Genomic DNA, 23,869 nt, shown 5'->3' on the forward strand with positions numbered 1-23,869 from the left:
TGTCTGTCTTTCTTCAAAATGTTAAGTAATGGATTGACATTGACTATTGATTAAATATTGAATTTAAAATGTTGATTAGCTGGGCATACTGGGCAATATGGATGAACATCTCTCAGTAAATAATAACCATCAAGTATTCAGCCAGGCCATGGACTGACAGATGGAGCAAACTGTTTTAAAGGAGGGAGGATTGTAATGGGAGCACTGGGGTGTCAGGTGTGACTGCGTGGCAATGGCAAATGGTTTACATGATCGGGTAGGAGGTGCCCCTTAGCAGAATTTTGCTTAGGGCCCCAGGGAGGTCAGGACCAGCTCTGTTTGTAAGTTACATTAAATGCTTATATCCACCTACCTGCATGCCACAGAAATGTTCATGTCCTCCCCGATGAATTTTGCAGTTCTCACCCAGAACAACTGACACTGTCATGGGTATACAAAAATTATGGATACTCAAGGACTTGTGAAAAAATCTAAAACATTCAGGTCTTCAATATCTGCAAACCTGTTTGTGTCATCTTCATAAAACAGCTCCTGTGATATTTTGATTGTACTTATAGTTTTATCTGGCTAAGGCAGCAATAAACATTTAGTAAATATGAGCCAAAATTGTACAGGCAGAAAAAGCCATTAAACTCCCCAATTTGATCATTCATAGAGTTTATTAATGCTTTAAACAGCTAAAAAGATGCTTTTCTTAAATAATGACTAATGTTGTGGTCAGTTGGATAGCAGACAAAATCAAGGACTTGCTGCCTGAAGGAACTGTTGACAATGATACAAGACTTGTATTGGTTGATGCCATTTACTTCAAGAGCTTCTGAGACAAGAAGTTTGTAGAACAGAAAACGAAGGAAATTCAGTTTAAACTGAAGAAGGTATAGTTATGCTTTTTATTTTTATTTTTTAATTTTTTTTGAAGCATTGAATTTTAGCTGGGGACAGTGCTCTGCCACAAAGACGTGTGAAGGAATGTGTGTTATTACTCCTGTCATACATACAGACGTGGAATATAGACATGAATATCGATCATGCCCTGATGGAAAGTAACAGGCAAACATCCCTTTGAACACACACATTTGGCTACAGCTGTGACAATTATGTAGCTACATACAAATAGCCACATAAGCACAGGCAGACAGACAGACAGAAACACACACACACACACACACACACACACAATGTTAGGGGATGAGCAGACAGTTTGAGTGATAAATTCATTGGCTAGAATGCACAAAATACTGCTCTGAAGTAAGAATTATGATTGTTAATATAATCATGACTCCAGCTCTGTCAGCTGGGCAGGCACAGACCACAGTGCATACACCTAGCGTTTCTTTTTCCATTTTCATTATCAGTGACCCTGTGGCTTTAGTCACCAAAACATAAAAAAAAGAACACTTGATGGAGAGGGAAGACAGTTTCAAGAGAGGTGGGAGGGTGAGTGCATGTTTTTTCTTAGCTGAAATGAGCTGATGTGTCTGATTTGTATAGAAGCAGTACCTGTAATGAAAGAATTTCATTTACACTACCATTATAACTGGAAATACAAAGCTAAATATGTCCACCTAACTCAAACATAATCAGATAGATTATGAGAGTAGCAGTAAATGTTTGGGGAAAAAAATAACTGAGAAGCGACATGAGACAGACTGACTCCAAGAGGCTGAGGGTCTCTCTCAACTGAATAGACTCCACTCCCTTGTATCCCATCACCCACACCCAGTAGAAAAGACGGATTAATGCAAGACAGAACAACTTTGCATATCACTGATGAGAAGGGGTGGAAGGACCCTGTAACCCAACAGCCCTTGGATGGTACTACCACCCACCTCCTAACCTCATATGGCATAAAAAAGGGACCAGCTTCATTACCATTGCACTTAATACTACAGTTGGTTTGCCAATGATGTCGTTTGCCACTTCACAGTTGGTTTGACCAAGGGTGTATAACAGCAGGACTGCATTGCAGAGACAGTTGTACAGCAAAGTAAAGCAACAGGCAGCTACATAATAGACTGAAACTTATTGTGCAACCAGCCTAAAGAAAGAACCAAACAAAACAGGAGAAATTACAAAAGTAATGATAGGGCCAACTCTGTTTAACCCCTGCTTAAAACACTCTACGTCTCAATGAATGGTTGTTTTCCTATCATACAAATCTTATCAACCTTCAGCAGAATACAAGTCTTCACCTCACTGGAGCACAGGGTAACAATCCAAGCAGCTAGGAAACCAGGGAGCAAAGCTTAAGAACCAAAGAACAGGCACCTGATATATACAGGGGTGAAAGCAACTGGTCCTCTGAGATGGTCCTCATTTAAAGTAAATAACCCAGTAGGAGAGACAGAAGCTATATGGGATTACTGCCTGTAAATGGGGTTGTGTCTGCCTGGATTTAAAATGGCATTCACGCAGTTACGACTGGAAATTACAAAAGGAGATGAAAGTGTCCCTATGCCCCAAAACAGTACAGTCATGTGGTTATGTTACTCAGTATGTGAATTAATTCCACCACATTTGAAGGATTTTAAATGCGATGGTAAACATATTTGTCAACATATTGTCAGTAAAGGTCAATGTTTTGAACTGTGAGGCTGGCACATGCTGCACATGGGGGATGTGAAGTTCAGAAAAATGCCTGAGAAATTCAGAGATATAAAGTGTTAAGAAATGCATCTTATGCATGGACAGTTAGAAGTCTGTGTGTGAGAGAGTAGATGGGAGCTGACAATTCCGGTCCAACAGCTGGACCAAACAATAAGTTCCCCCCTCTTACTGTATAGCCTATATAATTATTTTGTATTTCTTAGACAAACATAGTCATACCAGACTTTAGCTCTTTTGAGATCCTGACTGTGTAACCTCTGATATCTAAGGACAAAATGAAATATTAAATTGATTAACTTTTCTGACTTCAGTTAAATACAGTAACTGATAATATTTATCTTGACTTCAGATTCTGAACCTGGCGTGATAATTTACGAGATTACACCTGGCCCCTTTAAAAGTGATGAAATGGGGCTTAAATGGGCTTTTAGGCTATCAGATGCTGTATTATAACATATTACGTGTTTTTGTCCATACAGAAAATGCCCGATTGTAATCTGTCGCTATACAGACCACGCACAGACATGAGTGAGTACTTTCTTTCTCTCTTTCTTTACAAGATTAACAGAATATAGTCATTTAAACAATGCCATGAACTACACACTCCAGTACAATAGGTGGCGAAAAGCACCTAATAGCTCTAAACGTTTTTCAACTAGGTGTGAAGAAGAGGAGCACGTGATCATGTTTCCACGATTTGAAATGAGGAAATGTTGCAGTGTTGCAGCGATTGAAATCGTTTTGTTTTAAATCATGTTTGAATGGTGATTTACGCCGCTTGCGGTGTACAAGAAAGTGCTAGGCTAAAACACTTATGTGAGTTTTGTTTGTGGGAACTGTCAAGATAGGTTCGAGTTTTCTTTATTTTGATGTCAGTCCATTCCTCACGAAACCAGCGTGTGGAGACTTATAATGGCGTTTATGGAGTACATTTTATCTAAACTTATGAGATTCAGTGTGCTTTTCAGCGTGGCCTTTGGCATTCGATTACTTTTCGTTGGATTCGGGATCTATCAAGACCGAACTATGGTCGTAAAATACACTGATATTGATTATCATGTGTTCACAGATGCATCAAGATTCGTCGTGCAGGTGAGTTTCATTTTTAATAGTCCTCTGTATTGAAAATAACACATTTATCTAACTACATAAAGGTAAGAGGATCAAATGTACTTCATAATATCACTTCATTGGGCGACGAGGCTCTTTTTTCAGTGTAAAGAAACCAGTTCGGTGCACACTTTAGTCGTGCAGTGTCGCTGAATACCATGGAACCATTCACATACAGTACAGTGTGCTTGTGCCGTTAGTACGAGTTCACTGAGAGCACTCTAAATCGATGGTTCATAAGGATAAACTGTAATGATGTATGGGCAGATCATTCATAACCCAGTCTTCGATGGCACATATTTACAGCTTTCAATTATTTATTTATTTATTTGTAAAGTAAACATTGTTAAATATGGAAATGATGAGCAGTTGATGCCAGTTTTAATGCCTCCTTCCTTCTTATTCTTTAAGGGTTCCTCTCCGTACAACAGATCCACATATCGTTATACTCCTCTCTTGGCATGGATGCTGACACCCAACATCCTCTTGACCCCACATTTTGGTAAACTGCTGTTTGTCACTTGTGACGTACTTTCAGGCTTCCTCATGTACCGTATATTAATTCTCAGAGGCCTGACCGACGTGGCTGCCTGCCGTTTCTGCGCTCTTTGGCTTCTCAATCCATTACCAATTGGTGTCTCCTCCCGTGGGAATGCAGAGTCGGTATTAGCCGTGCTGGTACTAGGCACACTGCTGTGCTTGGAGTGGAAGCGATTAATCATAGCAGCGCTGCTCTATGGGCTGGCAGTCCATGTGAAGATCTATCCAGTGACTTGTGCACTTCCAATCGCTCTGTCTCTGCGGAGACAGAGGAAAAGGGATGGCTCAAATGACGGTTTACTCACAATGATGCTCAGGCTTTTTAGCAAGGATTTGATTCTGTTTGCTGCTGTGGCTGGAGCTGTGTTAGCGGGGCTGACCTGGACATTCTACTGCATGTAAGATACACACACACACACACACACACGGCCGAGGGCCAGACTGTACAAAAGGCTGACATGTTCCACTAAAGAGTATTATGTCAGAATTGGGGTCAGTGAATAAAAGAACAAGTTAATTTCATGTGGACAAAACACTGAGCAAATACAACAGAATTGGGATTACCGAGAGTTGAATTGAATTGTTTTCACTTTTGAAACTGAGATGTTTAGCTCTGATATATATGTTTAAATGGTTCTCAATTCATTTGTCACCCTATTCAGTCTTTTTGTTGAAGCCAGAACCAAAGGTTTGATCACAAGCTAAACATAAAACACCTTTTTAATAGATTGTGTGTAGACAAACATTGTGTATTTGTGCTATAAGAAAAGTTTAATCTTTTTAGTGACACTTTCCAGGAAACCAGAGTATTCAGTGATGAACAGACATAAATCCTTTCAGACATAAATGCAGAGACCAATACAGTGTACGTCATACTGCTATTGCCCAGGATATAGATGATATGGTGAATATGAATTTTAGACTATACTGGCACCATTACAATACTCAGTTCAGTTTTACTGACATGCCTGGTATTTAATTTGATGTTCCTAATAACGTTTCCTCTGGACTCTTATGCCCGTGAACCTTGTTTGAATATCTGTACGGTTATCCCTCTGTTAATGGCATATTCCTGTGAGAATGAGAATTCATTGGAGCCATTCTCCTTTCCTGTCAGTTGTTATTATATCATATCATGAATCATATTTTTGTCCTCTCATGGATGTTTCCATAGGTATGGTTGGGACTTCCTCCATGAGACTTACCTCTACCACTTGACACGACGGGACATCCGACACAACTTCTCTCCCTATTTCTACATGCTATATCTCACAGCAGAGAGCAACTGGAGCCCAGTCCTCGGACTGGCCGTCTTCCTGCCCCAAGGCCTGTTACTGCTTTTGGCGTCATTAGCCTTCCACACAGATCTGGCTTTCTGTTTTTTCCTCCACACTGCAATATTTGTGAGCTTCAACAAAGTCTGCACCTCGCAGGTAATATTGCAGTTGATGTTTTAATAATGTGTACCACTTTGTAGAGATGAAGTTTGTTAAAGGAAGAACGTATGCTGAGGTCCAGTTTTGCGTGGTTTATCTGTTTAGGCTGTTCTGTACCTGATATGTTGTTTTTTTAATCTTCTTTTCTTGTTGAGTGAAGGACAGAGAGAATCCAAGATTACATTGTAACATTCGGTGGTGACATTCCAATCTTAGGTCCATGACAGCAGTAGTTACTTTGCCTGTGACATATTCTCTCCTTAAATGCTCTGTACATTTATTCTGAATAACAGCACATTCTCAGGCTCGTATGACGGTGTCTTGTATTTTAAATTATGTCAGTTATTAATTATTTTTAAATTATTCACAACCAATATCATTTTATTTATGTGTGTGCATATGAATGTCTGCGTATGTCTGTGTGTGCGAGGGTATGCACACGTGCATGTGTGTTTGTTTCATATGGTAAACCAAAAGCTAACAACATTTTTGGTGATGATATTTATTCAAAACTAATATGTTAAACAATTATGTACCTATATGTATATCAATAATCGTCCTGCTGATGTTGGCTTATTAAGTGCTCTTCCACTGTTTCTTCCAGTATTTTCTGTGGTATCTGTGCTTCTTGCCTCTGGTTCTGCCACGCCTGACTCTCTCTGTAAGACGAGGACTGGGACTCTTAGTGCTGTGGTTCACTGGACAGGTACTGTATTAATGCAGACCAGCTCAAACCAGTGTCACATATGGACATGGTCTCTGAATGATCTTATTCCACTCCTCAAGGTTTAAAACTCACTGAAGTCATTAGACTTTAATATTTTTAGTCCTTTTAAATCCAAAAATGACTGAATCATTGCAGTATTTTGTAAAGCACTGTTGATCACTTTATATTTAATACTTTTAATAATAGTTTTCCTTTTAGTGCAAATACAGTAAATGTGAATGTTCCCATAATTTGACCTTTTAACATGTTTATGCCCCTGGCTAAATGAGCTGGTAATATAGTGTCTGATTGGGACTGTGTGTGAAGAGGACACATGCTTCATCCTCTCAGTCAAACAGAGAGTGGGCAGGAGAATAAGCTTTACACATGGATTTAGTCATTTATACTGGTGGACAGATCTACATCTGTGGAGTGAATGTTTGTCTCATTCTGACATTGGGTGTGACTGTCTCTTAAAGCATATGGGTCATTCCATACCAATTCACCTAGGTCCTCCAGTTAATGTCATGGCCTTTTTGAAAATAATTATGTGAAAACTTCTATGAAATTCATGGGACCTTGCAAAATCCTATAGCTCTACTCCAAATACTTTTTTAGTTCTGAATTTTTGAAGCCGGGACCTTGGAGCCAAATTTAATAATTTTTGCGATTCTTTGTATCCCTCACCAATTGCTTATTTTTCATTGGATTGGGTTTAAATTTGTACTGAACTTCCAAGAAACCCTAAGAGTAATTTGCAACAGGTATTCATGTAAACAGTTGTTGCTGAATGTCCTTAATCAAAAAAAAAAACAACACATTATCCGAACGAAGAATCTTTCATTTTCAAAAATTAATATCTCCACTAGTTGTCACTTTCTTGCAACCAAATTTAGATTCTGTGTGGTATTAGTATAGTTCTATCACATCTAGAAGGTATTTGGTCCTGCATAAAAAATACAAAGTTGCCAAATATAGCCTCAGAGCTGAAAAACCCAGTTTTTAAGGTATTTTGACTATATATTTTCCCAAGGAGGATTATTTTGATCTCCTTGAAACTTTATTTATGGGAAAGTGTTAATATTTATTGCAGATATATAAAAGATATTATATTATTAAAGATATTATATTATTCCATCATTAAATACATTTTTGAAATTTGCAAGTTCAAAAGGCTGAACAACTGGATTGAGAGATGGCTACTGTTGCTGATACCAGCCAACTATCTTGCAAAGCAAACTATGCCTATGATGTGATAGAACTATACTAATACCACACAGAATCAAAATTTGGTTGCAAGAAAGTGAAAACTAGTGGAAGTTTTCACAACTTTTTTTTTCAAGAAGATCCATGACATGAACTGGAGGGTCTAGGTGAGTTGGTATGGAATGACCCATATTGTAACTCAGCATCTCTTCCATGTCTTTATTTAATTTGATGTTCTTATTTAATGTTATTTGCATTTTCTGTATTGCAGGCCTTGTGGCTGGCACCAGCTTATTACCTGGAATTTGAAGAACTGAACACATTTGTGCTGATTTGGCTGGCCGGTCTCTTCTTCCTGCTCATCAACACAGTTATGCTAACGCAAATCATGTCTCACTACCAGCCAACCACAACTGAGCCAACAAAGAAAATAACATGAGAAATATACACAAGACGTACAGACGTGGTCTCTTCTATAGAACAGGACTACACAGTACTGAAACCAGTTCAACAGGACGGTGGAACAACTGAAAATATTTTAATTTTGGAAAATATGCTTGAACTATTACATATTAAAAAAATTATGCAGATTGTTTTTGGGCCTGTGCAATATTTGATGTTTTTTTTTTTTACATTAGAGTTGAAACATTTTGGAAAACAGTTGTCTTTGACAATTATTAAAACAGCATTAATATGACCTACAGTTAGTTATACTGAGATATGGTTGTAAATGTTGAGTTTAATAAAAAATATCAAGCCTCTTTGCTTAATATAAAGTAGAATATGCATGTGTGTAGTATTTTTTTAATCCTGTCATTATCAAAAAGCACACTGAACCTGTGAAACTTGCTGAGTTTGATGCTGTTTCAGTCATTTATCAGATGCTTGTCCAAAAGGTACAGAGCATGCTCAGTGTCCGCTATATATCTGAATCACGTCTAGCTTTATGTCCCAGACCAGTCCTGCACAGCCATGTGTCCTCGATCCCTGTCTGGGCAGCCAGGGTGCTTTTTGTGTAGAGTTTGCATGTTCTCCCTGTGTCTGTGTGACTTTTCTCCCTCAATCCAAAGACAGGCAACTCAGGTCAATTGGTGTTACTAAATTGCCCTTAAGTGTGAATGGGCGCATGAATGTGTTTGTCTGTGTGTCTGCCATGCGATGGACTGATGGACTGGCAACCTGTCTAGGGTGTTTCCTTGTCTTTCACCCAGTGAATGCTGGGATACAACACCAGTGATGGCAAAAATTAAAGTAGAAGTACTTTTGCTTTTTTTTAAAAAAAAAAAAGACTCCAGGTAGAGTTAAAATATCCCTCCTCCAAACTACTTAAGTAAGAGTAAAATAGTCACTCACTTACACTTTACAAAAAACGGTTGTCAGTTTAACCCTACTTAGAGTGCTTTTTTTTTAGCAAGAATACTTCTACTTTTACTTTTGCCGTCTCTGTATGAGACACACACACACACGGGGGGGGGGGGGAGATAATTAGTGAGGTATCACAATAAAGTAAATTAAGAGTGCAGTGCATGGACACATTAATTATGATAATTAATCACAGACACGAGAATGGGTTAGTTAGAGAGAATGACGCGGTTGATTGAATCCTATTGCTCTACTTTTAAGTGACAACACTACACTTAAGTATTGCTAGAAGTATATAAGTATCGCTAGAATACAATACTAATAGTAGCAGGTAGCAGAGGTGGCAAAAGTAAAAGTAGAAGTACTCTTGCTAAAAAAAAAGTACTCTAAGTAGAGTTAAACTGACAATCATTTTTGTAAAGTATAAGTGAAGGAATAGTTCAATATTTACTTAAATATTTTTCAGGAGGGATATTTTAACTCTACTTAGAGCAATTATTTTTCAGCAGAAGTATTTCTACTTTTACTTTTGCCACCTGGCAGGTAGGCTAAATAATCTAAATCTAGTCCAAGATGGTCACTGAGTCAGTTGAATTATCCTTGGCTGTAAAATGTGCATCCATTGCAGAAATGATGTCTATCCAAGTCTGTCTGTCATAGTTGATCATAGCGTCCGAAAACATAACATTGCTGCTCAAAAACAGTGCGAATAAACTAACAAAAAATAAAAGTTGAGGAAGAGCCCAGAGCTTTGTTCTGTTCTATGTTTAATGGTGTCGTTAAAGCCTTCCGGTTTCATAAAAATAATTCATAAATGAGTTTTACACTGACACAACAATACTCCTTCGTTATGTTTTAGTCAATGTTTGAGAAACTATCTGATTAAATTATCTCCAGCCTCCATAGCGAGCCATCTCTCAAATTCAACTTTTGATCCAAGTTACAATGAAACCACACAAAGCAGGCATGCATAAGCATACATTTTTTTTGCATAGACTATGGCATCTCACTGTCATTATTAGAGTACATGTAATGTTAAGTAAAAAGAGAAAAGATTCCAGGCCACATATGGGTGTTCACCACATGCAACTATTTCTCAATCTGAAGAGTAAGTTTAACTATTATTTTTAGAGATATATATTTGCACAGTTGTGTGTGTGTGTGTGTGTGTGTGTGTGCGCCTGTCTGTGTGTATGTGAGTGAGTGAGTGTTTTTAGTTTACAATCTGCCTGTCAGTCTGTCTGTCTGTCTATCATTTTTGACATCTGCAATCATGCCTATATGTGTGGACCTCAGTCTGTCTGTGTATTCATCTATCATTCTGATTATCTATTCAGTCTTCTGTATGTCTGTGTATATGAGAGCATGGTCACTTTGTAATTTCCATTGAAATGTGGACTCATTTTTTTTAAAGGAGTAGTGATGTCTCTTTCGTCCTCACGGCAGTCTGCTGACACTGATAGTGGACCATTATCACAACTGGTCAGTCTGACCAAATCAAACAGGACAATACTAATGTCTGGTATTTACTCACAGTGTTTGTATGCAGTAATATGCTATGTTAGTAATTAGCACTAGCACTGATACATTTAATGTGGATGCACTAAAAAATTGAACTTCTCAACATTTTTTCTATAACAGTCAACAGGTCCTGACAATTATGTGATATTTCTCAGTGAAGCCACACTATTTCTGAAATTTTAAAGAAAGATTTTAATTTGTGTAATGTTACTTTTCAGCTACCAATAATCCTCTTTCAAATCTAGAATTTCAATCAGATTATGCAAATATTTTAAAACTAGTTTATGACGCAGTTTCAGAAGCAGTTTAAAAAGCTCCAATTTGTCCAAGTGTTTTGCAGTTTCTGAACAGTCAGCACCTGTACTCAGCTATCTAAACTAAGTCAGTCTCTAGTCAGTCTCTTAATTCTTGGGGATTTTAATTCATGTAATTTATCTGAATGCCTGCCTACCCTTCAGCAATATGTGGATTGTCCCACTCATCTAAACCAAGGTATTTATCGCTGTTACGGGAATATCCCCGATGCTTATAAAGCTGTATGCAGACCTCAATGTAAAATCTGACCACAATGTAATTCAATGTAAATCATGCCCAAATATAAGGCTGTGGTGAAGAGAGTGAAACCTGTCACCAAGCAAATACAGGTGTGATCTGATAGGTGTAAAGGGCAACTTAGTGACTGCTTCAAGGACACTAATTGGGACATTTTCTTTCAATCTTACCAGGATTCTGAAGAACTGTCCATCATGTCATATATCACATTCTGTGAAGATTGTGTCTGAAACTAAAACTGTGAAAATTTTCCCAAATAATACGTCCTGGGTATCAAAACAGCTGAAAAGCTCTCTTAGTGAAAGGAAGGCTGCTCTCTGCATTGGCAATATGGAATTACTGTGTGAGAAAAGGAGACAGTTAAGGGGGAAAATTCTTATGGCAAGAATTGATTTTAAAAATAAATTAGAGGCAGATCCAATAAAAAAGGGTGATAGTCCTGTAAGTAACAGCAGAGATGACAAAAATAAGAGTATAAGTACTTTTGCTAAAAAAAACTACTCTAGGTAGAGTTAAAATATCCCTCCTCCAAAATACTTCAGTAAGAGTAAAATAGTCACCCACTTGCACTTTACAAAAATGGTTGTCAGTTTAACTCTACGTAGAGTACTTTTTTCAGCAAGGGTACTTCTACTTTTACTTTTGCCATCTCTGATTAACAGTCAAACCTTTATTAATGACCTGAAAATTTTTACCGTAGATTTGACACTATAGATAGCAGGACAGAGTATGATGAGATATGCAAAAAAACTCCCTGTAGAAACATCAACAGTTATCAATGAGGATGATATTGCTGCAAGTCTTTTTAAGCTAAAGCTGAACAAGACTACTGGTCCAGACAGTCTAAAATCCCTGTGCCACTGTGCAATAATCAGGCTTGTGCCAAAAAAGCCAGATGCAAGTATGCCAAATGATTTTCAGCCCATCGCAATAGCCTCCATATTGTGTAAAACCATGGAGCGAGTGTTGTACTGACGTAGCTGACCCCTCTCAGAATTTATCACAAATTATGGGTGACATTTCTGATCTGAGCACACGGATCCAGAGTGTACAAGGTGATAATAGTGGTTGGTTTAGTGGCTTATTTGGGGGGCTCTGGCCTATAGTCCAGCAGGTACTGTATGTTCTAACATTAGTGATAGGGGCAACTCTGTTCGTTTATTTTATCTTGAGACTTATATGTTCTGGTATCAAGACTGTTACTACTCCAGAACAATTGCAGCCAAAACACTGGCGTGCTAAAAGGCCTTTAATGCCTTTCTGAATGTGACGTTCATTCCCGATGCATGTTACGCGGATTGAATCTGTTAGACCTCCTCATTTGAGGATGTAGATGGATAATGGCCTGATCACCCATTATGCGTTAGAGGGCTCGATATATGGTTGCTTAGCTCATATTTAGCTTATATATGTATTAATCATTAGGCTTCTTAATGATTAAGAGGGGGGAGATGTGGGGCCTAGCTGAATACTTTGAATATCATCACCGGACATCTCCGGACTCTTAGAGAGGTGTATTGGTCAAACATGATCACAGGTATATATCTTGTTAAGTGAATGGAATGTGTTAGACATGCATTCGTTTTCTCTCACTCCTCGCACGCACATGCCCCACAGCTTAGAAGTTCTCATTATCTATGGGCGTCAAGGTCAAAGGCCCTTGGCTGCATGGGTATATCTGTGTGTGTGTGAGACCTTGTGGTCTAGTCTTCCACCATCAAGCCTCTGTCTGGGTGCCTCTGATGACCTCCTCTCTGCTTTTGCTGTATACTCTACCTTTTGTTCAATAAAGACAAAAGAGCTACCTTAAGTCATCGTCGTGCCTGTTTATTATTTTCAACACTTTTAAAACATTGATGCCCAACATGGCCAATCACCTGACCTCCACCGTGGCCGACATGCTGGGTCCACTTCAATTCACATACAAGAGCAACAGAGGCACATGCTGTGCTGACGCTGCTTAATATAGTCATGAAACATCTTAAACACACATATTCTCCTGAAAAGGCTTATTGATCTCAACATCAATTCGGGGTTAGTTCTCTGGATCAGAAACTTTCTTTGCTGCTGCCCACAGGGGGCCTGTGTCAGGGGGAGCCGATCAGATGTGCTCACTGTGATCACAGGCTGCCCACAAGGCTGTGTACTTTCCCCTGTGTTGTTTTCTATTTCTACCAATGAACTTATGATCAATGAGAAACACCTAAAATTGTTTAAGTATGCGGACGATATGGCCTTCGTTGGCCTCCTGCAGAAAACAGACCAACAGGTGCGAAATCGGCCGATGACAGAAATAAACAATGCTAATTACATATTTCGTAACAAAATAAACTAACGAAAATCAAAAATTGTGTGTCTTGTGTTAATGCTAGGCTAGGTCAAATTCCATGGAGTTTATAGGACACATTTACTAGCTTTGGTCTTTAATTGACATTAATGTTTGTGCATAACCTACATCACAGTACAACATGGGGAAACCCACCACAGATATAATCAGTTTCTCCTCCATTTTGCTTAGGACCAAAAGTTGTGTGGGAACAATAGTTTATACTGTTGTGTTCTCTAAAACTCTCTAGAGCGGAGCACTTCCAAATTCCTATTGGTTGCCGCCAAACCGCGTCATATCTCATTACCATAAAGTTAACCGAATTTCAACTGTATTTTGACGCCCAAACCACCCTCGCCGCGACACCCTTTGCCGCGACACTCTTCGCCGCTTAAAGACGCTGGCTCTCATTGAAAATGAATGACTTCCGGTCACTTTGACGCTCTCGCCGCTCTCAGTGTGAACGTACAGTGAGAGCGGCGAGAGTGTCAAAGTGACCGGTTTGGCGGCAACCAATAGAAATATAAACTATAAACTATAAACTCCATGCTGGAATTTGACCTAGCCTATCATTAACACAAAAGACACACAACAACAAAAAGCTTTTAAGTAGTGTTTTTCATTAGTTTATTTTGTTACGAAATATGTAATCAGCATTGTTTATTTATTTCTGTCATCGGTCGATTTCGCACCTTCACATTTAAAATATCTCTTAAGGTTAACTTATAGCCTAATGGTGGTCAGTCAGCACAAAGATACTGCTCGACCTGTTTGTTTGCTTTGTAGCCCCTTTAAAAAAATTTGCATAACCAAGCTTTCCGAAGGAACTTGTACCCGCCTATTTCATCAACGGCAGAGCGTCCACAGTGTTCAACAGCGTCGTTGGCAGGGAGGTTTGGGCGACTCTTGACGCTCTCGCCGCTCTCAGTGTGAATACTCAGCAGCCTTGGTGCTAGTCAGCACATCTTAAGAACTAGTGTACAAAACTTGTCGAGAGTGGTGTAACTTTTCTCCTTTCTGCCTAGCATGGTCACTTAAATTGCAGATTTAAGAATAAACTTTCTAGAATTGTGTCAATGGCAAGCAAAATAGTTGGCAAACCCGAAAAGCCCTTGTCTCAACTTTTTAAAGAGAGGATGAGGAAGAAGACGAGGAGTATCCTGGCAGATATCTCCCTCCCCCTCTTCAGCCAGTTTGAGCCCTTGAACTCTGGGAGGCGCTGTAGAGTCCCTCTGGCAACTAAAAATGTTTTTAAGAAGTCCTTCATCCCAAGTGCCATCCCAAGTGCTATTGTTAACTCTACATAGTGACCGGCAAGATTCAAGCCACAGACATTGACATGAACTTTTTTATTTATTTATTTACTTATTCATGTTTTATATTTTAAATGTGTAATGTAACCTTGTCTGCATGTTTGTTTTACTAACTGCTCGTCTGTTTTTATGTTGTTGTTCTTGTGTTTGGTGAGCCGAAGACAAATTTCCACCCTTGTGGACAATAAAAATATATTCTGTTCTATTCTATCACTACAGATAAATCTGTCACACAGAAGAACAATTTGGTATTGAACATACTCATCATTACTGATTGATGAGTATGTTTCCGGTTTGTTCCTGTGCGACTCTGCTGCTACTCTACGAGTGAACTGCCTAATTTAAATACCAGCGCCTAATTTAATACCAATCAAATCTCCGACTAAGGTACGTGAAACATTCACTATGGCAAATACTCAGCTTGTTCAGTGTGTCGAGTGCAGGATGTTTAGCCATTCTTCCTTCGCCATTAATAACAGCTCTGTTTGTGCTAAATGTACATTAGTTAGCTCCCTGACGGAGAAGATTGTAGCATTAGAGATGCGCATCCAGATGCCAGAGAGGCTGAGAGTGAGAATAGCCTAGTTCCTGTAAAGGAAAATCTGGATGGCTCAGCAGAGTTAGAAACTCCCCGACTCCGGCACTAGAAGCCTCACAGCGGGGCGAATGGGTGACGACTCGGCGGCATAAGTGCAAAGCCAAAGCTAACGCTAAGGCTAGCCCACGAGAGAAACACCACTCCCCGCTTCATGTGTCAAACAGGTTTGGCCTCCTCAGTGAAACACCCGCTGCGAAACCTGAAAGAGCTCTGGTTAAAAGAGATTCCATTCTACGGCACGTGAAATTAGCTAGACCTTTAGGGGCACCAGCAGCCTTAGCTGTTAGCTGTATACCGGGTGCCAGGGCGCCGGATATAGCAAGTAATCTTAAAGTGTTAAGTAAGCATAGGTTTTCAAAGGTAGTTTTTCATGTAGGAGCTAACGATATACGCCTTCGTCAATCAGAGATTACTAAAAGTAATATCGTAGAGGTGTGTAAATTAGCGAAGGCGATGTCCGATGCAGTAATATGCTCTGGCCCCATCCCAATCCGGCGAGGCGATGTAGTTTACAGCAGGTTATGGTCGCTGAACTGCTGGATGTCCAGGTGGTGCTCTTGACAATAATGTGGGCTTTAAAGACAACTGGAATAGTTTTGAGGGCAAGGCTGGCCTTTTAGGGCGGAACGGTGTCCATGCCACTCGGGAAGGTGCTGCTCTCATTTCTTGTAACATAGCGCATTGTCTCAGAACAGTTAATCTGTGACAATCCAGAGTCAAGGCCAGGGAGCAGACAAGCAGGCTAAACCGACCGTCTGCTAGCTGCACAGAGTCGTCACCAAGGTTAAACTATATTGAGACTGTGTCTGTTCCCTGACCTATACGAAAATGTAGAAACAGAGAATTTGTTCTTGTAACCTAATTAATATAGATTTAAATCATACTGAATGTACCGCCAGCACCTTTGATCTAAAGTTGGGACTGTTAAATATTAGATCTCTTACACCTAAAGCACTTATTGTCAATGAAATTAGTGAGAATGACTGTACGTTCACACTGAGAGCGGCAAGAGCGTCAAAGTGACCGGAAGTCATTCATTTTCAATGAGAGCCAGCATCTTTAAGCGGCAAAGGGCGTCGCGGCGAGGGTGGTTTGGGCGTCAAAATACAGTTGAAATTCGGTTAACTTTATGGTAATGAGATATAACGCGGTTTGGCGGCGGCAACCAATAGGAATTTGGAAGTGCTCCGCTCTAGAGAATTTTAGAGAACACAACAGTATAAACTATTGTTCCCACAAAACTTTTGGCAAAATGGAGGAGAAACTAATTATATATGTGGCAGGTTTCCCCATGCTATACGACGTGTCCCTGTTTGCGTACAGGGACAAAAACAAAAAAGAGGAGACATGGGTCAAGGTCTCCGAAATTGTTTGTGTTCCGGGTAAGTTGGTGAAGTGGATAATATATTTTGTGAAGGTTGAATGGAATTGCATCTTAATTTTAGCGCCATAGCAGGCAGAACAGTTGGTTGATGCCAACCAGACGGTAACATTTACTTTACTAATTTATAACATCGGTTTTTGTCTTCTCATAATTAAATGTACAACTACAACAAACATTATACGGCTACTTACTTAAATGCGACGTATATGGATGATGCTGTTGAAAGTGAGGTAATAGCGGAGCTGTACAATAGCCTACTTTAACCCGCCATAAAAAAAAAACTTAGCGCAGGTGTCAGTATTAGCGGTCATACATGCATAACGTGGCTTAGTTTCATGCTTTTTTCATGCTTTAAAATGTGTCACATACAGCTATGCCATTTTAGACATAGCATGCAGACTAAGCTATTCTGAAATATGAGTAATGAGGTATTTATGTGTTTTCTATCGTTTTTCACTAGTTGATGAATGTAAAAAGCGCTGGAAGTTGCTGAGGGACACTTATAGGAAAGAGAGGAGAAAGGAGGCAGAGAGGAAGAGAAGTGGAGCAGGGGCAAGCGGTGCCCGGCCATGGCACTACAGTGGGGTCATGGGCTTCCTCAGCCCCTTCCTGGAAGAGAGAGCAACTTCCAGTAATATGGTGGGGGGGCTGGGGAAACCATGACTCCAGAGGAGAGAGAGGATGTCATGGCTGGGCACAATCAGACTGAAGATCAGTGGGAGGCGAGTGAGAGAGAGAGGGAGGAAGAGAGAGAGCTGAATGACCGTTGCCAGGGCCAGAAACGCAGGAAGAGGTCAAACAGTGCTGAGTTTGAGGAGAGGCTGCTAACAGCTCTTGAGGCTGTTAGCAGCAAAGCTCGCCCTCCCAGCCCTGCTCCAGAGGACAGCAACAGTTTATTCTTTAGGAGTGTGCTGGAGGACTTTAGGGCCTTGTTGGGCTGCACATTGTGCTCTCCCTCACAGTTCTTCTGTCTCCATTTTGTGGTTATTATATTACATTTTTTGAAAACATTTCTGGTTATATGTCTTTTATTTTCAAATCTATCATATTCTAATTGAAAAGGTGTAGGGTGAGCGGGTGTTGTCACTTTCTAACAATACGTCAATGTAGAAAATATTGTACTAAACGGAACCACTTAATCTTGGACACATATCACGTTCATTACACTCTCACATGATATTTCAGTGCAAAATTATTAGCCAAGAGTGTACCTCTGATAACCTGCTCCATAAGGGGGAAAATTATCAGCAACAATTGGTATGTTGTGTAATTAAATTATTAATCACATAAAAATATTTTGCTGAAAATGGAAATAATGTTTTTTTTTAGTTATTGGTGGCTCTTAAAAGAGCCATTTGTAGACATGAATTATGCCACTGGTTGCCAGGGAAATAGGAAACAAATTTCTCCCTGACACGGATGGCCTCCCATGTGGAGTTGTTGCTGCCCACTCGGGTGACCTCCTGTAGGCCAGCAGCTTCTCTGTCTCCAGCCGATGGTATGGGTGTCCTGGTGGTGCTTGCGGTCCTCCTCAGGAAGTTATGCAGGACACAGGTAGCCTTCACACAGCTGGAGAGGTTGGTTCCTGGAAAAGGCCGCATGAGGTCTCGACGGAGCGGAAAGGACTCATCTGCCACAAACACAAATGGCTGTGGTCCCAAATGCTCTGCACCTGGCAGCAGAGCATCCTGTGGCAGGCCAAGGGTCCCATCTCGGAGTGCCTGGCCGAAGGTGGAGTTAGCCAGCACACCACCATCGCTTGTCCTCCCATAGCTGCCCACATCCACTACCCGGAAGCAGTTGTGGGCATCTACCACTGCCAGGAGCACAACTGAGAAAGTCGCCTTGTAGTTGTGGAATAGGAACCCTGAGTTGTCAGGAGCCCTGATCACCACATGTTTCCCATCGATGGACCCAAGACAGTTGGGGAAGTTCCACCGATGGAGAAAGTCAGTGGCGATGCTCTGCCAGTCCTCAATGGTGGGGACTGGCATGAACTCTGACACTAAGGCGTCCTCTACAACAATACCTGCCACGGTGCTAACTCCGACACGGTAGCTGAAAGCTATGGTGTGGTAGGAATCACCAGTGGCCAAGTATCTGGAAAAAAAAAAATTACAGTAAGGCAAAATGAACTAGCAAAGATACAGCATTATTACCAAACAGTAAATAGCCATAAAACACTGAAATCAATGTCCAGGCAACTGAAAACACAAAACCAAATTCTAAATTGCAGGACCATTTAAAGCACAAACACAAAAAATGTATAAACTCACCGTAGACAAATTGCCAGGCGCTCAGCCGGACAAATAGCGCGCCGACAGTTGGTGTCCAGCCTGGCAATCCAGTGCCCGACTTTTGAGAGCAGGCTGTCAAACTGGCTCCTGTCAAGCCTAAAGTATTACTGGAACCTGCCGTCATCCAGCCGTAACTCCCGCACCAGCCGGTGATATTCCCCGAGCTGCTCACGAGCCTGAAGAATCGGGTGAACCCAGTCGGCTCTCCGACGTCTTCGCCTCAGGTCAAGTAAAGCCGCACCAAACACAACGACCTCTCGGTTGTCCATAGTGATAAGATGAATTTGATATGAAGCTGAACACATTTTATAGGCAACATTTTCGCTCCAGAACGCTTGTTTTTAAGCGGGAATTCAATTCATTGGCTCAAAACAATACAGACTTGACCAGTTACACTAATTAGTCACTAAACTTCAATCAGGAACAGGACGACAGTTACTGTAATGTAGGTTATGCACAAACGTTAGTGTTAATTAAAGACCAAGACCAGTAAATGTGTCCTATAAACTCCATGCTGGAATTTGACCTAACCTAGCATTAACACAAAAGACACACAACAAAAAAGGCTTTTAAGTAGTGTATTTCGTTAGTTTATTTTGTTACGAAATATGTAATTAGAATTGTTAATTTATTTCAGTCATCGATCGATTTCTCACCTTCACATTTAAAATATTTCATAAGGTTAACTTATAGCCTACTGGTGGTCAGTCAGCACAAAGATACCGCTCGACCTGTTTGTTTGTTTTGCTTTGTGGCCCCTTTAAAATATATTTGCATAAGCAAGCTTTCCGAAGGAACTTGTACCTACCTATTTTATCAACATCAGAGCATCCACAGTGTTCAACAGCGTTGTTGGCAGGGAGGTTTGAGCGACTTTTGACGCTCTCGCCGCTCTCAGAGTGAACGTACAGTGAGAATAGCCTAGTTCCTGTAAAGGAAAATCTGGAGTTAGCAACTCCCCGACTCCGGCACTTGAGCCCTCACAGCGGGGCGAATGGGTGACGACTCGGCGGCATAAGTGCAAAGCCAAAGCTAACACTAAGGCTAGCCCACGAGAGAGACACCACTCCCCCGCTCCATGTGTCAAACAGGTTTGGCCTCCTCCGTGAAACACCCGCTGCAAAACCTGAAAGAGCTCTGGTTATAGGAGATTCCATTCTATGGCATGTGAAATTAGCTAGACCTTTAGGGGCACAAGCAGCCTTAGTTAGCTGTATACTGGGAGCCAGGGCACAGGACATAGCAAGTAATCTTAAAGTGTTAAGTAAGCATAGGGGGGGAGGGAGGGAGCAGACAAGCAGGCTAAACCGACCGTCTGCTAGCTGCACAGAGTCGTCACCCAGGTTAAATTATATTATTGAGACTGTGTCTGTTCCCCGACCTATAAGAAAATGTAGAAACACTCAGAGAATTTGTTCTAGTAACCTAATTAACCTACATTTAAATCATACTGAATGTACAGCCAGCACCTTTGATCTAAAGCTAGGACTGTTGAATATTAGATCTCTTACACCTAAAGCGCTTATTGTCAATGAAATTATTACTGATCAGGAGTTTAATGTACAATTACCAAAAAATACTTATCTAGACCCGTAGACACACAGAGGGTCTCCCACTCACTGAAGGCAAAATTGCAAAAACGACAAAAACATAACACCTGGAGCTCCACAGAAATGAGAAACAGCCAAAGCTCCTGAAGAAGAGGAGAAATTGTTATTCACCTTTGATAAACACAAAAAGACATCACATGACTGACTGCTCTTCACCAAATGTCCAATCATCATGAGTGTTTATCAACAAAAATCTGTTTCCATATCATAGGGTGTGGTCATTATATACAACTAACCTAGACTCCGTCTTTCGTCTCTTTTCTTTCTTTTTCTTCTTCTTTTTCTTCTCCTCTTCTGGAGCATCTGTGCATGTGTTGTATACAGGGGGAAACCAAAGCCAGAAAACATGTGCAGTTTTAGTCCATACACAACTGTATCAAACACTCATGAGTTCCTGTGACAACCAAAATATAACCATAGATTCTCTTACAACAGTGCACTTCACTCTATGCCACACATGACCACCGTCCATAGCGATACCTTGCTTGAACTCTTCTTGTTTAGCTTGGCTCTTGGCGACACTTTCCTCCTCCATAGCTTCGTAGCTGCTCTCCTGAACAGCCTCCTCATGCTGCTCCCCTTGCTCTACAATTCCCTGCCTGGGTTCCTGGACATGTTCCTCACGGTTCTCCTGCTGCTTCAGAGTTTCATAACTCTTCTCCTGTGCATCCTCCTCTCTTTCCTCGTTCTCCTTATGGGCTCCCTCCCTGGTTAGCTCCTCCTCCTTTATGGCTCCCTGGTTAGCTCCTCCTCCCCACTAGATCCTCCTCAAATTGTTCTCGTCCCTGTTTGCACTGTTGCTCCTTCTCATGCCCATTCACCTCCTCATGCTCTTGCTCCATGCTGTTCTCATCCAGTGTTAAAAAAGCTGCCGCTCCTTTAAGACTCCTTTAAGGGGACTGAGAGGCCAATCACTGGCCAGCGAAGTGTAAAATTTGCTTAGTCATGCACGGACAAGTTTGAGAACGACACGGGGAATCATAAGTACGGCAATTTTATAGTTTAAAACCAGTCAGTGCTGATTTTAATAGTTCGGTAGTAGTGTCGCCGGTGCGTCTATGAACAACGTAAGTTGCCTTTGTTTATCCTGTTCGTAAGTGTTATTGTTGTTCATAACGTAGTAACGGAGAATGTAATTATAATATTAGCATTCAGAGCGATAATTGTTAAATGACAAATGGAAATGTTCGCCGTAATAGTTTGTCCTCTCCCTCATAGATTTGTGTATATTCAGGTTTTGAATGTTTGAATGTCTACGATGTTCGTAAAGGTCATTGAGTAAAATGTTTACGGGGGAGATTAACGTGTTTACTCCAGGTGGTGCATGCGCACTTATGCACGTGTGCCTTTCATATTACGCCAATGTTTTGCAAGTAGTTTGTACTGTCTAAATGTTAAGCCCATTTGTATTTTGTACTTAATATCTGTATATTTGTATTCTGTTTGCTCTTTTAGAACCACACACACACACACATACACACTACCTCAAATTCATCATTGAATGAAAATAAAGAAACCTTAACTCAAGACCGGTGACTGGAACCCCTCTCTTAGAACACAGCTGGAGTTCTAACCGGACTCTCTATAGTGATTTGGACTATCCGAACAGCACAGAGTTTGCTAACTTTCATCCAGTGTCAGGTTGTTGCTGTGCTCCTCCTCCACAGCCTGGATAAGCTGCTGTGACTCCTCCTCTCCCACGTACTGTCGCTGCTCCAACTCCATATACAGCTCCTCCAGTGTGGCCAACAGTGTCTGGTGCAGAACAATGTATGCTCATTAAAGACTCCAAAACAGAAACTGTGGCATTGTTGTATACAGATAAAAAAGTAAGAAGCAAAAAAAGTTAAGACGAAGAATGCTCTGACACTGTACTGTGTACATGTAATTAAAGAATATCTGTTACACACAGCTAACATACCTCAGCTTCACAGAAAACCTCATCCTGCTTTGCAGAAAGCTCTTCCACCTCAGCCATGACCTGTGGGAGCACAAACATTGATGGATTTGATGCTCTGAAAGCCAGAGCCTGTCAGTCAAGTTTATCGAGAGTGTGTCAGTCCTACGTCTGTCAGATGCCTGGTACAGTTATCCAGAACCTTCTCCTCATCCAGGATAACACGCTGTGGATGTAAAGAATCACAGGAGTTATTCCATGACCTAGACTACGGCCATAATCTCACAAATCTGACATGCCCATTTATTTTGTTGTTCTGTCAGTCAGTTTGAGGAGATGATGATTATTGATGACTAATGTTTAATTACTGAACAGTCATGAAGGCAGGAAACACAGTATATATTATAAAGAAGGACACACCTCCAGATGAGGAAGATTCTCCTCATTCTCCTGGATCCAAGCCTCAGCACTACGGATGGCTCTCTCCTCACGAAACACATTTCAACAAACAGACACGCACACACACGCACACACACACACACAGACTTTAGAAAGTGGCTGCATTTCACATCATTCAAAGATTCTATCTGATGTTGAGATCAGTGTGGAAATGTGGAATTGCAGTTTCTACCTGTGTCTCCAGCTGACATCTCTGAACCTGGAGTCGGGCATTCTCCTCCTCCTAGAGTCAAAAGAGCAGAAATATTTTTGAACATTTCACAATTATTGATACGAAAAACAAAAGTCCAGACTGATTACACTGAGCTCAAAATGGCTCTACTCTGGTAATAGAACTGCATGAACATACATATATACATATATAAATTCAACTGAATGACCAAAGTTTTAAGATGCTAACTTCTCGGTATGTGTGCTGGCGTTTTTTATGTTTCCTGTGCACAGATTCTCAGGTGTTTCTTTCTGTGATGATATTACAGTTAAAAAGAGTGATAAAAGATAGGTTGTGTGAATTTTTTATTTATTTATTTTTTTATTGTTGATACATACAAACATACATACACACACATGGGACGCATAACATAGAACAAGACATCGCATTGATCCTGTCACAGAGCCATTATGTTACAGCTGGAGAAGAAGAGGGAAAAGAAGAAGGAGAATCTTCAGTCATCAATAATAACAATAACAGCAACAACAATAATAATAATAATCATCATCATCGGTATAGTTATAACACTGAGTAATCATAAGTGATAGCAGTGACAATAATACTAGTAGGAAAAATCAGTAATAATAATAATAGTAGTAATAATAAAGCAGAAAGATAACATTTAGATAACATTTAAAGGAAAAGGGGAGAAGAAGGAAGAAAGGGGAGAGAGAAAGAATGATATGTGTTTGTATATTTTAGATAAAGGTTTCTCAGATGTTGAAATGGATGCT

General features: G+C 40.4%; 1 protein-coding gene across 1 annotated transcript; it reads left to right on the forward strand.

Annotated features, from left to right (window-relative positions):
* The first annotated feature begins 3,528 nt into the window (after positions 1–3,528).
* Positions 3,529–8,044, forward strand: pigm (phosphatidylinositol glycan anchor biosynthesis, class M). Its single transcript, XM_030767641.1, has 5 exons — positions 3,529–3,699; positions 4,129–4,655; positions 5,432–5,690; positions 6,298–6,399; positions 7,877–8,044. The coding sequence occupies exons 1-5, from the start codon at positions 3,529–3,531 to the stop codon at positions 8,042–8,044; spliced, it is 1,227 nt and encodes a 408-aa protein (XP_030623501.1).
* Positions 8,045–23,869: the final 15,825 nt, after the last annotated feature.

The sequence above is a fragment of the Chanos chanos genome, chromosome 3, assembly GCF_902362185.1.
Source record: "Chanos chanos chromosome 3, fChaCha1.1, whole genome shotgun sequence".
In the NCBI taxonomy this organism is placed as follows: Eukaryota; Metazoa; Chordata; class Actinopteri; order Gonorynchiformes; family Chanidae; genus Chanos; species Chanos chanos.